Source organism: Centruroides sculpturatus, unplaced genomic scaffold (genome assembly GCF_000671375.1).
Source record: "Centruroides sculpturatus isolate CEXI.00-Female unplaced genomic scaffold, Cexi_2.0 scaffold1642, whole genome shotgun sequence".
Taxonomy (NCBI): Eukaryota; Metazoa; Arthropoda; class Arachnida; order Scorpiones; family Buthidae; genus Centruroides; species Centruroides sculpturatus.
In genome coordinates this window covers 115,890-130,700 of record NW_019385922.1, presented here as the reverse complement: position 1 = coordinate 130,700, position 14,811 = coordinate 115,890, and the positions used below count along the sequence as shown (strand labels likewise).

Sequence of the window (14,811 nt, the reverse complement as noted above, 5' to 3'; positions counted from 1 at the left end):
TAATTATGTTGATTTTCTCGATTTAATATCAAAATTTTATCATAATTATGCTTGAAATAAGAATTATATTATGTTTCTGGTTCGATTTAGTCCAATTATTCTTCTGAGTTTTGTCCATTTGTTGGAATGTATGCGTATGTTATACGTCATATATGAGTGTACTGTATACGTTACTCGAATTAACGAAATAAATTTTAAAATATCCTATTATATTTTAAAATTTTATATTTATTTCTACATGCATCCGAATTATTGAATATCGTATTTCTATATTATATTTTCAAGTTAATTTTAACACATTTTAACGCGTAATATTATAATGTTATTATTATTTTTATTATATATTAATATTATAATATTAATATAAAATATAAAATTAGCTTTATTGTAATTTTTTAAATTTAAATTTATGAAACGTTTTATTTAACTTAGAATGATTTTAATTTAATGTACAGTATAGGAATTTCTCACGCAGTATGCAATGTTACTTTTTGATATAGTGTACAACGTTTTATTGCTGTTTATTTTAATTATTTTATTATTGTAGATTCAAATTTATAACGTTTTACTCAATTTGCGAAAGGTACACTTTATTTTATTTCTTTAAATAATAGCCAAGGAATGAAATAAACTATTATTTCATTCCTTGGCTATTATTTAAAGAAGTAAAATTTAGCTATTATTTAGCTATTATTAGCTAATATAAATTATTAACTAACTTGATCTGCGTTTGAATTGCAACTATGTTATGTAGAAAACATATAAATTTTTAATATAATAAATATGAAGAAATGACTCACCTTTACAATCTAAACCAATAGCTATAAAATCTCCTTTATATTCTTTCATCATAACTTTAAAATCGTCGTAATTTAATTCTTCTTTATCTTCTAGACCAGCAGCTGCAAACATCCCCTGAATTAATTCCATAACTTGGTTCTCGGTCAAGGAATTCGTTTTAGCGATATCGACGAGAGAACGCAACATTTTTGTCAATTCCTGTTTATCTATCACGCCATTTCCATCATCATCACACATATCGAAAACTATTCTTAATTTATCCTCTGTTTTACCTACGAAATTAAAATCATAAAAGCGTTAAATTAAAAGATTCCTCGAAGAAAGATTTTTCTCTATTATTAACTTTAAAAAAAAAAAAAAGCTTTAATTCGAGGAATTTATCACTTATCACACTAACGATGTATGATAGAAAGTGCATTGACATCGAACTCCATTATTAGATTTACTCCCGAAGCAATGAAGTTTGTAGTAAACAGCATTCAAGATAGATTTTTGACTATTTGCGAGTTGATGTTTCGGGAATATGGACAATAATTGAGGGGTGAAGAACGGTGATGATTTCTCGAAATATTTTCAGACACAAATCAGAGTTACGTCTTGGGGCAACGACTCTGTTTTCTTAGTTTGGCATCGATAATGGTGTCGTAAACTATGTTTTACTATTATTCTACAAACATATAAACCTTATTCATATCTGAAGATTAATGAATATAACAAGATTTTAAAAAAAATTGTCAATATTTGAATATTCATCAGACAAGATCTAATCTTGTCTGATGAATATTCAAATATTTGAAATTTTATTATTGCTTCGAAAACTGAAGTAAATCCTTTTGTATTATATAATTATTAATTTTACAGTTTCAATAACTAAACCAAAAATATAAATGACAAATTTTTATAGTTTATATATTTTAAAACGCATACATTTTATTAATTATAAAAAATTGTTTTAATATAAACATTCGACTCACCTCTAGAAAATAAAACGACGGTATCCAGAAATTCTTGAAAACTTATTCTCCCATCTTTATCTTTATCCACGCAATTGAACATTTGCTTAACGAATAACGAATCCGCTTTCATGCCTAAAGCTTCAGCGAATTCTTTTTTAGATAAAGATGTCCTCATTACCATAATAACGTCATTACCTACGTCTTCCAACTTTCGTTTCTCTCCTGGTTTCAGACCAAAAGTCTAGAAAAGTAAGATAAAATAAAGTAAACAAGTAGATCATCTAAAATCTTTACGCTGTTCGGAATATTGGAAATTACATTGAGGACGTTTTTTTATATACAACATATCTTACATCGAGATGTAAGATATGTTGTATATAAAATTTAGATTCGTAAATTTAAGCATTAAGAAATACTCAGAACATAGATTTGATTCTGAAACTACGGGATTTATCTGGAATTACTATCCAAATAAATATGCATAATATTCCATAAGTCTAGAACTATAAAGATTTATGTTGATCTTTGTTTATTCTTTTATAGGTAAAGCATGGCGCCGAGTAAGGAGTAAAGGAATTTAAGTTATTTTGATGGTGGAGAACCTGCAGTCAACGTAAAGTTTCTGATGAGTTTAACAGGATAAAACTACAGTATAACAGAATAAACAAAGATCAATGTAACTCCTGTGGGTCGAGACTTATGGGCACTCTGTACGTTCAAATACAAATTTGAGTATTAATGAAGATATTAAACTAGAATTAGAGAATAAATTAGAAGTGATCTGGATATTACTACATTTTTGTATCACTGCAATGATATTTTTATATCCGAATGAAGACAACACTGGATCCAAATACCACTCTTTCGGTTCTTCTGGATTTATAATCTTGAGTTAGTATAAAATTATAAATATTTGAATAATTAATAAATACATTTTAACATATGCACGACGATTGTATCATGAACGGTCCAATAAAATCATATTTGCCGTCATAAATGTTTTAAAAACAACGTTTTGAAGTTCGAAAAAATAAATTTGTTTTTTTTGTGTGTGTCGATGGGGAGGGTTTAAACCTGTGTAGCTCCATTTGAATGAAGATATCGAAAGTGAGTTAATATATTAAATGATATTTGAAAATTATATAAGAATCACTATATAAAATTTTCAATAATAATATTTGAATATTAATAGAAATATCAAGTGTAAGCTGGATATTAACAATATGGCTTACTAAGCAGTCGGTGTAAGATGGTTATGTCAAATAAAGAACGTGAAAAAAAATGGAAAAACTAATCAGATAAAAAAAATAAAAATATGCAATAAAAAATTAAAACTCTGAGATGTTAGCAATGAGGTTTTCTTTTTTAGAATTAACCGTGCAAAGAAAGAAATCTTAATGGCTGAATACCGAATAGCAGACAGTCGAATCATAATGACAACAAGTAATAAAATTGCTCCAACTCACTAAAGCGTAAGCTTCTCTGAAGAAATGTTCTAATCTTTTTTGTCTCTTTTCTTTGGTCTCGGCATTTGTTAACATAACATCTCTATAGGTTTTTATAATTTCTAAAGTCTTTTTCTTGCTCAATAGAAAACTTTCTAACTTACTAATGAATTTTTGACGTACTTGTGAATTAACAAACTGGAGCACCTGTAACATACGTATACATTTCAATAACATTAATAGAAAATGCTAAGAATGGATCATTAATTCGTAATCATACCAAGTCGTGATCTCTTGGAGATCTGATCAAAACCATTGGTTTCTTATTAACATCTTGAGTTTCTTCTACGACTAGAGCATTAACTGATTTGAAATCCACTTTGCGTAGTATCTCACCTTTACGATTGATAGTCGAAAGTGATTCATCTGGACCTATTTTCACTTGCACTTCGCGCTTGTGGTTCTGATGTAGCCATTCCTTAACATCTGAAATTCCTTCATATTTATTTATGCATACTAAACTTTTTTTAAAATTAAAATGTATATATTTGAAAACCGAAAAGTTATAAATTTAATACCCAATTTTTCGAAATGTTTCTCCATTTTGATGTGTTGCTTCAATCGTATCTTCCTTCTCCTTTTATTCTGCAACTTAATAACACCGTAACCCAAACCGGCGCAAACTTCGAAAGTAAACATTTATTTATTTAATTTATCATAAAAATATGATTTACAGAATAGAATAAATGTATATTTACTGATAGGAATGAAAGTCAAGGCTATGCAAGAATAAATATATGCCACTTCATTTCCATGAAAATAATCGTATCCGTCCAATATGGCGCACGGTTCCATCATAGATGAAGATAATTGGGACGGCTGTGGACAAGGGTCACCTACATATAATAAGATAATCAATTTATATAATGATCGATAAAACCTTCGATTTTTTAAATAAATCTAATGAAGTATGTCATGCAATATTGAAGTAGAACACAATAAATATCATTACAAAGGTTTGGCTGCAGGCTACAGTAAGTTAAAATATATCTTAAAATTAAACATAAATTATCAAAAACAAGTTTTAGAAATACAAATTATTTCCTAATAATCACTTTTAAAAATTACTGTAATTTTTCTCAACAAGAAAAAATTATAGCAATTTTCAATATTTAGTCATCATTTAGTTTGCGGTGCGGAGAAATTCAAAGCGGAAAATTCGTATAATGATAATTTACTAACTAATGCAATTTATTAAGAAAAAACAGAAAAATTTATATTTTATTAAGAAAAAAATAATAAAATATATAAATAAATAATCTGACCTCTGTGCCACGAAAAGACATTCCTCTGTATCTGACCAATACGTATAGAAGTGGCGTTAATGATAACATCGTACATAGTAATACGCCTTATTTCCGCTACCTCTTCCGGAGTAAATACGCTAAAAATAATATTTTACTATATAATAGAAATAAATTTATATAAAAAAATTACTATAAAAATGCATTTCTACCTACCCACTTTGCGGATTTTCGAACCAAAATCTATCCGCATCTCTCAATCTTTCAAATTGTTGTTTGATGATGGTTCGAAACAATATACCAGGTCTACCACTTAATTCAGTTTCTAACATCCCTCCAACGAATAAATCGATTTTATTTATGTCTTCGTATAGAGTTTTCAATTGTTCAAACAACTATAAATTAAATAATATAATTAATAAGATGGAAATACAAGAAAAATATCATAAGAGTGCCAATATCATACATCTGGTTTCTCGTTTGCTAAACCTGGATTAATATCTTCCCATTTTGTGAGGCGAGGTAATTGAAAACTTTGTCGAACTGTATTATAATCAGGGATTCCATTATCACGTCCTCTCATGATATTCAAAGCTCCCAAATCTCTTCTCATAAAGTCCATAGGGCCAAATAACTTGTCTAAATATAAAAAAATACAAAAGTTTAATTATGGAATGAAGCTAGAGACCAAGCACCTTATGTTGTAACATAAACAAAACATTGCTTTACTACATAAAAATTTTATGAATGCGTCTGTAGATTTATCATGATTGAAGATCTCTATCTAAGCACGAAGAGTCGTACGCCAGGTCAAAACTGTTGACCTTTTACGGCATTTGACCTACATTTCACCAGTTCTTGATATGCAGGAACTTTAGGATTATTTTTAAAAGAAATTTATAAGTCATTTTAAGATTTTTAAACAATGTAAATTAATTTATTAACTTATATTTTCGAAATAATATCTATTTTCTTATGTGTAGTAACTATATATTTCTACTAAAGATATTAAAATTTTCTAAGATTATATTTAAATTATTTTTACGCTTCTTTTCTTTTCCTTTTAATTTCATCATATAACAAGCTTAAATTTATTTTTATTGGAATTTTTTGGAGAATGAAAATTATTTAAAAAATCTCATAAAATACAGATTAATTTTACACTAATTAAAATACTGAGTTTCAGTAGTCTAGTATTACGTCAATGTGACGTCACTACTACGACTGCTTGAAGTAAAAAATCAGTAAATGACGTCAAAATGATGTAAAAACACGCGCCATCCATCGACAAATATAAGATATTATAATGGGTTTTCAACTACGCTTAATAATTACATCCCGGGTATTGCCTCCAGTCAATAATTTTAAACAGAAGAATAGCCTAATTCAATGATACCCTATTAGTAAAAAAAATAAAAAAAACAAACTTACTCCGAACGTCAGAACAAAGGACATTGTCTTCTCTTTCCGCTATTTGTGATGCCATTCCCATTAACAATTCTTCTACTCCAGTTTCATGCAAAATTTCCTGTAAAACCAATAGAGAATGTTAAATTTATTTAAATAGCTTTTACTTTTTTAAAATTTTATATAATTTTAACTTTCCGAAATTCTTATTTACAGAATATTATTACATAATCAAGAGTATATATATATTTTGAAAGGTGTAAATGATTGGGAGTAGAATAACACATTTTTTAAAATAAAATGGGGTATTTATTACTTGCAAAAGCTAGGAATATTTTCAAGAAAGAAATAAAATATGTTCTTCTTTGATTAATTTGGAAATAATTAAGTCAAATTTAAAATATACAAAAATGACAGCGCCATCTTGTGACGATCAGAAAGGCATATAGATTATTTTATAAAAATTTTGAAAATATAAATAAATTAATACAAATTTTACATTTTATTTTTAATAATTCACTTTAACTTATTAAATATTCAAAAAATGTTACAAAGCTTCCTTTATTAGTTCACGACTTGTACTTTTAATCTCGAAGTGACGAAATATCTTAATAATTTTTTAATGAAATTTTTAATTTAATGAATTGTTTTATTATTTCAATTTAAAAACGTTTAATTTTTTTATTTAAATAAACTAACAATGACGACTCGAATTTTCACATTACCATTGGTTTTGTACGAAATTACGTATAGTCCGAAATACATAGTCCGAATTAATTAAATTGTCGGAACGTGCGCAGTAAGCTAATTTTCATCGACAAGTTCATTGTCAATTATAGGGGTGGTCGTCTTTTATGATTCGATTTCATTTTCATAACTAGTTAAACGCCCGAATATTGGATTATAAATTACGCAGGAATGAATAATGATATAATAATGAAAATATTTTAAATATATATTTATTTATTATTTAATGGTATAATAAATGTAAGCGAGTAAAATACTTTAAAGTGATACTAAACGAGATATTTACCTCCGAATCCCACCAAGTAGAGCATAAACGTATTGCTGGAAAACCTGTAGTCGTTGTTCGGAAATTACACTGTCCGTTTCTTAAAAAAAATAAAGATATATTTATAAATTTATAATTTATTACAAGGGCATCTTTTATATAAATGATGTAAAAGCCTTTTAATGACCTTTAACCGGTAAAAATTAATTAATTAATTAATTTACAATGATTATAAAATTTCTGGTGAAATAGCGAAATGTAGTTACAAGGATGAATGTCAAATCATCCCATTTATCAACAAAAGAATAGTTCTACTTTATCAGAAAATGTGCTGAACTCAAACAAAACTTGTATAGTTTATAGCAAACGACCTAATTTTTAAAAATCAAGGACAAATATCTTTAAATATTTTAATAAATCTTTTTTTTCTAATTTAATGAATTCTCAATTTTAAAAATGATTTGTTTTCTATATTTAATTTACTTCATTTACCTTCTGTATATCCCGGGCGGTACCGTGGTGTGACCAAATCTAAAAGCTGCAGACTGAAACACGTGACTTATACCTGGATGTAAATCCGGTTTATATCCTTTATAAGGTTCGACTGCTTCCCCCAGAAACAAAGGAAGATATTCGTATAGAATGATATTCTGTAATTTAGAAAAGATGTCATTAGGGATTATAATAATAATAATAATAATGTTACTTTAATATATATTTTAAAGTTATTGTTATAAGTAACTTGGAAAGGGGCCAAGATATATTTAGTATATATTAAAATATTCAAAATTTTCTTTCTACCGCGTAAAAACCAGCTGACAGTTAATTTACGAGTGTAATTAAAAACGAACAATAACCGGATATGATGTCAAAATTACTAATTCCTACTTCTTTAACGCAAAAAAATAATAAAATAAGGTATGACATTTAAGAAGAGAATGGATGACTTTTCGCAGGATCTGGAAAAACCATGCGCGCTGTGTTTTCCATTTCATTATTAATGCCTTAAACATGATTAAACCTGATAATTTATAACTCCTATTGTTTTTTAATTGGATAAGAATGTACTCGGCGAACTTTAGAATAAAATTATTATATTTACTTATTTATGAAAATTAAAGTATTTCAAGGATTCGTTGACAATTTTAACTAATCTAGCGAATGTACAAGGTTTGCTAAGACACGATTTTGACTGGTTATTACTGACAACTGCCATGTTCTGGCTTATCTTGCTTACTTGAATAAGACAATCGTGTGGAATTTTTGACCTTTCGCAATAAAATCGAAATAAAAATAATCGATTTTTCAGATAGGAATCGATTGTTTCCTGAAAGATTAAAGAGAAAAAAACCCGACAAACTCGAAAAATGGCGTTATTAAGTTTAATTTAAGAGCATAGAAATTATATTATAATGATAATTCAGCATTTTCTTCTATCTTTTATATCATTTATAAATTGTAAAATGATAATTAGAAAGAGATAAATTCTTTATTTATAATTATTCGACTGGGATGTCATTTATCAGCATGCGGCCTGATATGAAAATGGGACATACTTTAAAAGATAAAACTTCCTAATGGTGGCCGAATATAATATACCTTTAATAGTTTAGATTAATACGATAATTGCACAACCATAGCATTGTATCATTTATTTCTTTTTAAAAATGACAGACAGAAGGTGTTCCTTGTTTGTATCCTATATAATTGCGTTCTACTAACTCTACGATACCACAAAAGACCGTCTCCATATTGAAAAGAAGTTCCTTTTCACTAAAGTAAAAAAGAAAAACGAATTAAAATTCTCTTCATATTTAGAGGAAGACGTAAAGTCATTACTAAGTCCCAATTTTCTCGTTTGTGCCTGTTGTAAGATACGACTTACTACTTCACTCTACGTGTTTAATTATCTATAGTTTTCCTATGATCTAACGGATAATGGATCTATATATATGCTGTTTAACTTATCATTCTCATTATGTTTGTAAGATAAGGGATAACAACTAATGCAATCCATATCTATTTTTTCCTTACTAAAAATATATGTAGTCGGCATATTTTTATGACGTTAAATAATGTTATCATATTTGATTAAAAAAAATTTTATGTCACGAAAAAATCATAATTTAACAATAAAATATTATTTAGATGGCATGAATGAAGCAATTATTTTATTTTTATGAAATTTATGCAAAGAGATTTTGCCTATGGAAAAAAACTCGAGATATTTTAATTATCAAGCATAATTTCTACACAATTAGTGTTATTGTTTGACATAACCGCTTTTGCAGTAGATTTTCTGTGAGGTGTTATTACACAACGGAAAATGGAACGCATTAAAACAGACCTAGTTTTTGTATCTCATCAAATTCCGTCAATTGAGTTTGTTTGTGTCGAGTTGAAATTTTTTGTCCTACATAGTTTCGTGACTCCCCGCCAGGTGATGATGAGTGAAATATGAAAGCGCTCTTACCGTCCATATATCGAAAGGTGACGTCATGATTTAGAGAATTGGCAGCACTTACCTGAAGTGTTGCTATTACCCATCTTCTCGCTTGTTGAAATACTTCTTCGTCGGACCAATCTGGGTTTTGGATTTGTATTCTTTCAGCTAGAACATTATGCCATCGATGAAATAAAATGCCAAAAGCCAAAATAGCAGGGTTTTGATTCGTTCTGGCATCTCCTAATACTAAAATGTGAATGATAAGAATATGAAATGTAGAATTAAATAAATTATTTTATTTTCACTTTTTTAGTCCATTACTTCATCATTCGATGTTAATAAAAGAAAAATAACTAATCAAAAATTTGCAACGGGTTCCAATAAAGTTTTATATAATTTTAATAGGTAAACATTAATACTGTGTGAGAAGTTATTAATAAATTATAGCATTTCAGTGATTCATGAGAAACAAAGCAAAAATTTAAGCAGTAACGAACTATTTCCTTGCTTTCGCTGTGGCGATAGTACTTGTTCTTATACAAAGAATCGCATCTTAGTTTGTCTTTTTCTTTTTTTACATTTTTAATTAAAATTTTATCAAATTAATTTAAAGAATTCTTTATTTATCTTCTTTATGATCACAAATTCATTTGCTACGATGATCCCAGGAACTAAATTGCATCTTAAATACTTTTTCTAAATTAAGCGAGAGTTTCGCGACTTCATTATCATATTATTATTAATTATAACTATTCCGAAAATTTAAAAATTACATTAATTTACTTACAATACATCCGTTCGGGTGTTAACATTCCCAAATATCGAGAAGGAGGAGAATTAAATAATGGAACTCTTTCTCTATTTTTAGGGGGATAACGCCCGGTGTGATCAGTTCTCAAGGTTCCATTTTTGAAACTTCTCATGCTGTTCAACCAAGCTTCGCTACTACTATAAACAAAGCTACCATCTATCCAGCTAGTCATCAGGTTAAGCTAAATAATAAAAATAAAAAATAGTAAAATTATACATAAAAAGATGTTAACATAACATTATAAAATCATCAATCAGACATTTAAATTTAAAAAGTTTTTAATTTGAAAAAAAGTGATTCATAATAATTCTGTATCGGGATAGGTATGCGATGATAAATAGAGCAAATAGCTAAATACGTGCAAAGTAGGTTGCAAAACCTTAATTAAAATTTTTCAAGAAGTGTGACAAGTTTAATCTTTTCATTCAAAAAATCTTTAAAAAATGGCTTAAACGAATATTAACTCTAACCATTTTAAATAGTAGCAATTCATTAATGTTTCGAATGAATAGATCTAAACATTAAAATTAATTTAGCGTTTTATTGTGGATATGACAATCAAAGCACGATTAGAAAAATGTAATTTAGCTAATGATTAATCGTTCGAAGTCACGTAATTTAGATTAGCTACATAAATAATATAATTAGTGCTTACGGTGTATATAACTATGAATACATTTCTAAATTCATCTCCTAATTCATTCCTTTCACTTTGTAAATGCAACATCAATTTTTATCCATTTGTTTCTGTAATAACAAGAATATCGAAATGCATTTAATTCGTTAAATATTATACTTTCATGCTTCACTTTTATCAGAATTACAACACAATTGTTTCTAACAGAGTTTGTGCACAGCTTTCAGAACGTACTGAACAGTACGTTCTGAACAGTACGTTCTGAAAGCTCAGCTCCGAAACTTCATACTGTGAGTTCCTAAAGATACACGGAATTTTTAACGAAAATGAAAAAATAATATTTCAAATTCTCGATTTATTCAAGTTTACTATAACATAAGCATAATTATATTTTATTACTGAAAAAAGATTGTAATATGGACAACTTCACGAGATGAAATTTATTTCATAGATATAAGTCTGGCATATAAAATTCGTTGAAGTATTATGTGATATATATCCAGATAGGCAATACACGACGTTAACGTGCTTTTCATATCAACGCGTTAACAAAGAATATTACGAGGCGAAGCGAATATTTCACCGCCCCCATCACAACCCAGAAGACATTATTATCACTAAGCTATCATTACCCGTGCATATATCACGTTCTTCACGAAATACAACGCCCTTATATCGTATCTTGTGTCCGGAATTCGTGTAACTAACCCAAAGCGACTTATGACCATTGACGAATACTAATTTTTCGTTACACGACAACTAAAGATAATGGCTTCTTCAATGGTGGAAAACTATCTATTAAAGTCAATTATCGTTGGCTAAATGATTTTTATAAATAGTTACGGACTGTTTCTTTGGTAAAGTGTTTTGCGCTTCAAATTACCGGACCTTAGTTTTACGAACAATTCGGCATCGCTAAGTAAACCATTCTCTTCAAGGTAATAAATTATTCCGAAGGACAAAAAGATGACTTGTGAATTCCGAAACGGTTTACTGATCCTTTAATCTAAAGATTCTCTAAGAAAATCGATTCACTGTTTCATAAAATCGTAAAAACAACGTTTGAAAAATCAACTTTTCTCGTACGCGTAACGTAACTTGAGCCACAAAAGCATTGAATGACGTAATAGGGTGATATATCCTACGTAACAGGTTGCTTCTGTTTTTACTGCTTACGACGTTGTTCGCGATAACACAATAGAATTGAAAGGATTAAATTTAAACATTGTCTAAGAATTTTATATTTTACAATTTTATTATAATTATTGGCTTAATAAATGATTACCAAACCATTTTATAGTAACAGAAGAAAAAATAAACTATCTGCTGTGACATATGCACTAGAATGGATTTTATATGCCATAAAGCCGTACAATGTACTGTATATATCAATTAAATTTAAGTTGTAATACAGTACAAAAATATCATCGTCAGTTTTGAAGATCCCGTCATATGATAGAGCGCTGCAAAATGATTAAACTTATTCGATATCATAAACGTTTTACAAATAAATGGAAAAACGTATAATTAATATAAACTTTTCATAAAAATATTTTATTAAAATTTATAATAATTCAAATTATTTATAACCTGAATAAAAGTATCATCTACTTCTTGGAAATCGTTTTCAATTCTGTTATTGAGACAAGCAAGAGTTATGCTTGTGAACGAATGAAAACTAAACGACAAAAGATCAAGTTACTCGATTTACGACATTATCTACAATTTTTAAACGAAAATAAGAAGCGGTAACGAATTCTTGAATCGACAAGAATTTAATTAACTATAATTTCATTTAAAGTTATGTTTACGCACGAGTTTATTTTTCGTTTTAAATTAGACAAATTAAATTACTTTAAAGTGCATTTTTAAAATTCTTAATATACTATTTATTTAAAATTAATTGGAGTTTTGGGTAAAATTTTTTGATTTTTTTAATTTTTTTGTTATATTTTCTTACCTGTTCTCTAGGATTATTTGGAGATTGTCCAGTTTTAGAATCGTAAAGAGCTCGGTGGAATGGCATATATTTAGCTCCTTTGCAATTTCTATCGTAAGTTGTATCACAACGATCAATTTTAACTCGATGCACTTCTATGGGACATCCAGGTTCACTCGCCATTAGTATTTCTGAGGTTACAACTTGACCTAAAATAAATGATGTAGCTTAAAAGATGTTCTGCTTATTTTAATAAAAACAATAATCTTCCATTTCGAAAATTAATATTACCAAAGAAAGCAAACAATGCTGTCAGATTACGAATAGATCCTTGACCATCTTCACCATTTAAAATCTGTAAACTGATTTTTCGAGCATTTGGACGATCAATGCCAGACATCATGTAAACACCATCAGAATACGATGAAGGTGCTCTTCTAGTAAGTTGGCTTTCTATAAGAAAACAAGAATATTATTGAGTAATTAAGTATATATAAACAGGGACGGATTTAGAGGTGTGTAGGGCGCAGCTGCACCCCTCTCTGAGTAGTAAAAGTCAACATATCGTTTCCTTTCTGACACCATGTAAAGATCTCTGGATCCGCTATTGCATATAAATATTTATTTTTATACGTACTGTACATTTAATATATTAATTTCCCTTATAATTTGAATCATGAAAATAATGTGCGCTGTCGCAATGGATTGCTCTTATTCTACACAATTGTTTACACATCTTTCACATGAACAGAATAAGTTTTCAAAATGTGTTTATATATATATATATATATTTTTTTAAAATAAACACTGAGCCATAAATTTGCATTTTTGTCGAAAATATTTAATGAAAGTTTTAATTAATAGGAAACACGAAAAGCATGGATTAACATTATATTCACGCATTTCTGATCCACACGTTATGTGACTCTTCACATTTATAGGTGAGAGGGAGGTCAAATGATCGCGTGAATCAGGAAAGTTTGAATGTCATATAAGCGTGAATCGGTATTTTGTATTCCATTTACAACACACGTGAAAGTGTGTGACGATAACGTCATCAGAATTTAATTTTTCTGTCATATCGAGTGTCATAATAAAGTGATCAGCAAGAATAACATGGAGAAATTCGTAAAAAAATTATTTTATGAATTTTTAAAAATTTAATTATACTACAAGTAGAAAAATAAAAATAATCAAAAACAATGACTTTTGAGACTAAATTACAAGAGATACATCACAATTTTAATCTCATTAAAATTTTAAAAATGAACAAAGATAAAGGTATAATTTGTCAGTTATCAACGATCTCATTATACAAATAAAACATTTTTATTAAAATTAGCTTTCAAGGATTACATATTTCAAATGTTAAACTAGCAAAACGTGACGTGAGAAAGAAAACTTTTTCAAATTTTAATATAAGAATATAATAATTTAATTACATTTATATACCATAAGCGGATTTTATAAACAAATTTAAATGCAAAATTGACCCGATTCGCCGATGTTAAAGTACAGTATTAAGCAATCTTAGGGTCAGGTTAATTTGGTTTCCAGCACGTCTTTTAATGAAATACTTCCTACTACAAGAGTATTTAATAAATGAAAAAAAAAAATTACATTTATCAAGAAATAAATATAAATATTCTTAAGTCTTAAGAATATTTATATTTATTCCTAAGAAAATTCGGATTCTCTCAATAAAAATTCTTAAATGATATTTTTTAATATTATAAAATATTTAACACTTATATAATACTTTTAAAAACATCTATAATATGACTTAAATAATTAAATTAACAAAAAACATTAAATGATGCATTTAAATTAGAAATAGATTTTAAAAATTCATTGATCTCTTCCAAAAAGAAATTATTTAAAATTAATTTTATACTTGTTTTATTTAAAACGCTATTTTAATTTTTGGGATTTTATTCTCGGCAATATGTTTTAAAATAGTTTTTTTTCTCATAAATAATCATTATATTATTGGATATATACCAGAAATTTTTACATATTAAAGCTTAAAAATCAAACTTATCTCAAATAACAA

At 27.7% G+C, this 14,811-nt stretch overlaps 1 protein-coding gene across 3 annotated transcripts in view; it reads right to left on the bottom strand.

Annotated features, from left to right (window-relative positions):
• Positions 1 to 14,811, bottom strand: part of LOC111612592 (dual oxidase-like) — a 65,221-nt gene that overhangs the window by 13,562 nt on the left and 36,848 nt on the right. For 2 of the 3 annotated variants that reach the window (XM_023353820.1, XM_023353823.1), the window contains exons 3-18: positions 13,050 to 13,211; positions 12,780 to 12,967; positions 10,159 to 10,363; positions 9,451 to 9,617; positions 7,418 to 7,575; positions 6,947 to 7,025; positions 5,938 to 6,034; positions 4,973 to 5,145; positions 4,723 to 4,901; positions 4,528 to 4,646; positions 3,961 to 4,098; positions 3,781 to 3,885; positions 3,483 to 3,697; positions 3,224 to 3,409; positions 1,776 to 1,998; positions 801 to 1,073 (exon numbers count right to left, since the gene is read on the bottom strand). In XM_023353820.1, coding sequence (XP_023209588.1) covers positions 801 to 1,073; positions 1,776 to 1,998; positions 3,224 to 3,409; positions 3,483 to 3,697; positions 3,781 to 3,885; positions 3,961 to 4,098; positions 4,528 to 4,646; positions 4,723 to 4,901; positions 4,973 to 5,145; positions 5,938 to 6,034; positions 6,947 to 7,025; positions 7,418 to 7,575; positions 9,451 to 9,617; positions 10,159 to 10,363; positions 12,780 to 12,967; positions 13,050 to 13,211 — 2,667 coding nt within the window. The remainder of the gene's footprint in view (positions 1 to 800; positions 1,074 to 1,775; positions 1,999 to 3,223; positions 3,410 to 3,482; positions 3,698 to 3,780; positions 3,886 to 3,960; positions 4,099 to 4,527; positions 4,647 to 4,722; positions 4,902 to 4,972; positions 5,146 to 5,937; positions 6,035 to 6,946; positions 7,026 to 7,417; positions 7,576 to 9,450; positions 9,618 to 10,158; positions 10,364 to 12,779; positions 12,968 to 13,049; positions 13,212 to 14,811) is intronic. The other variant, XM_023353822.1, reaches the window with a different exon arrangement.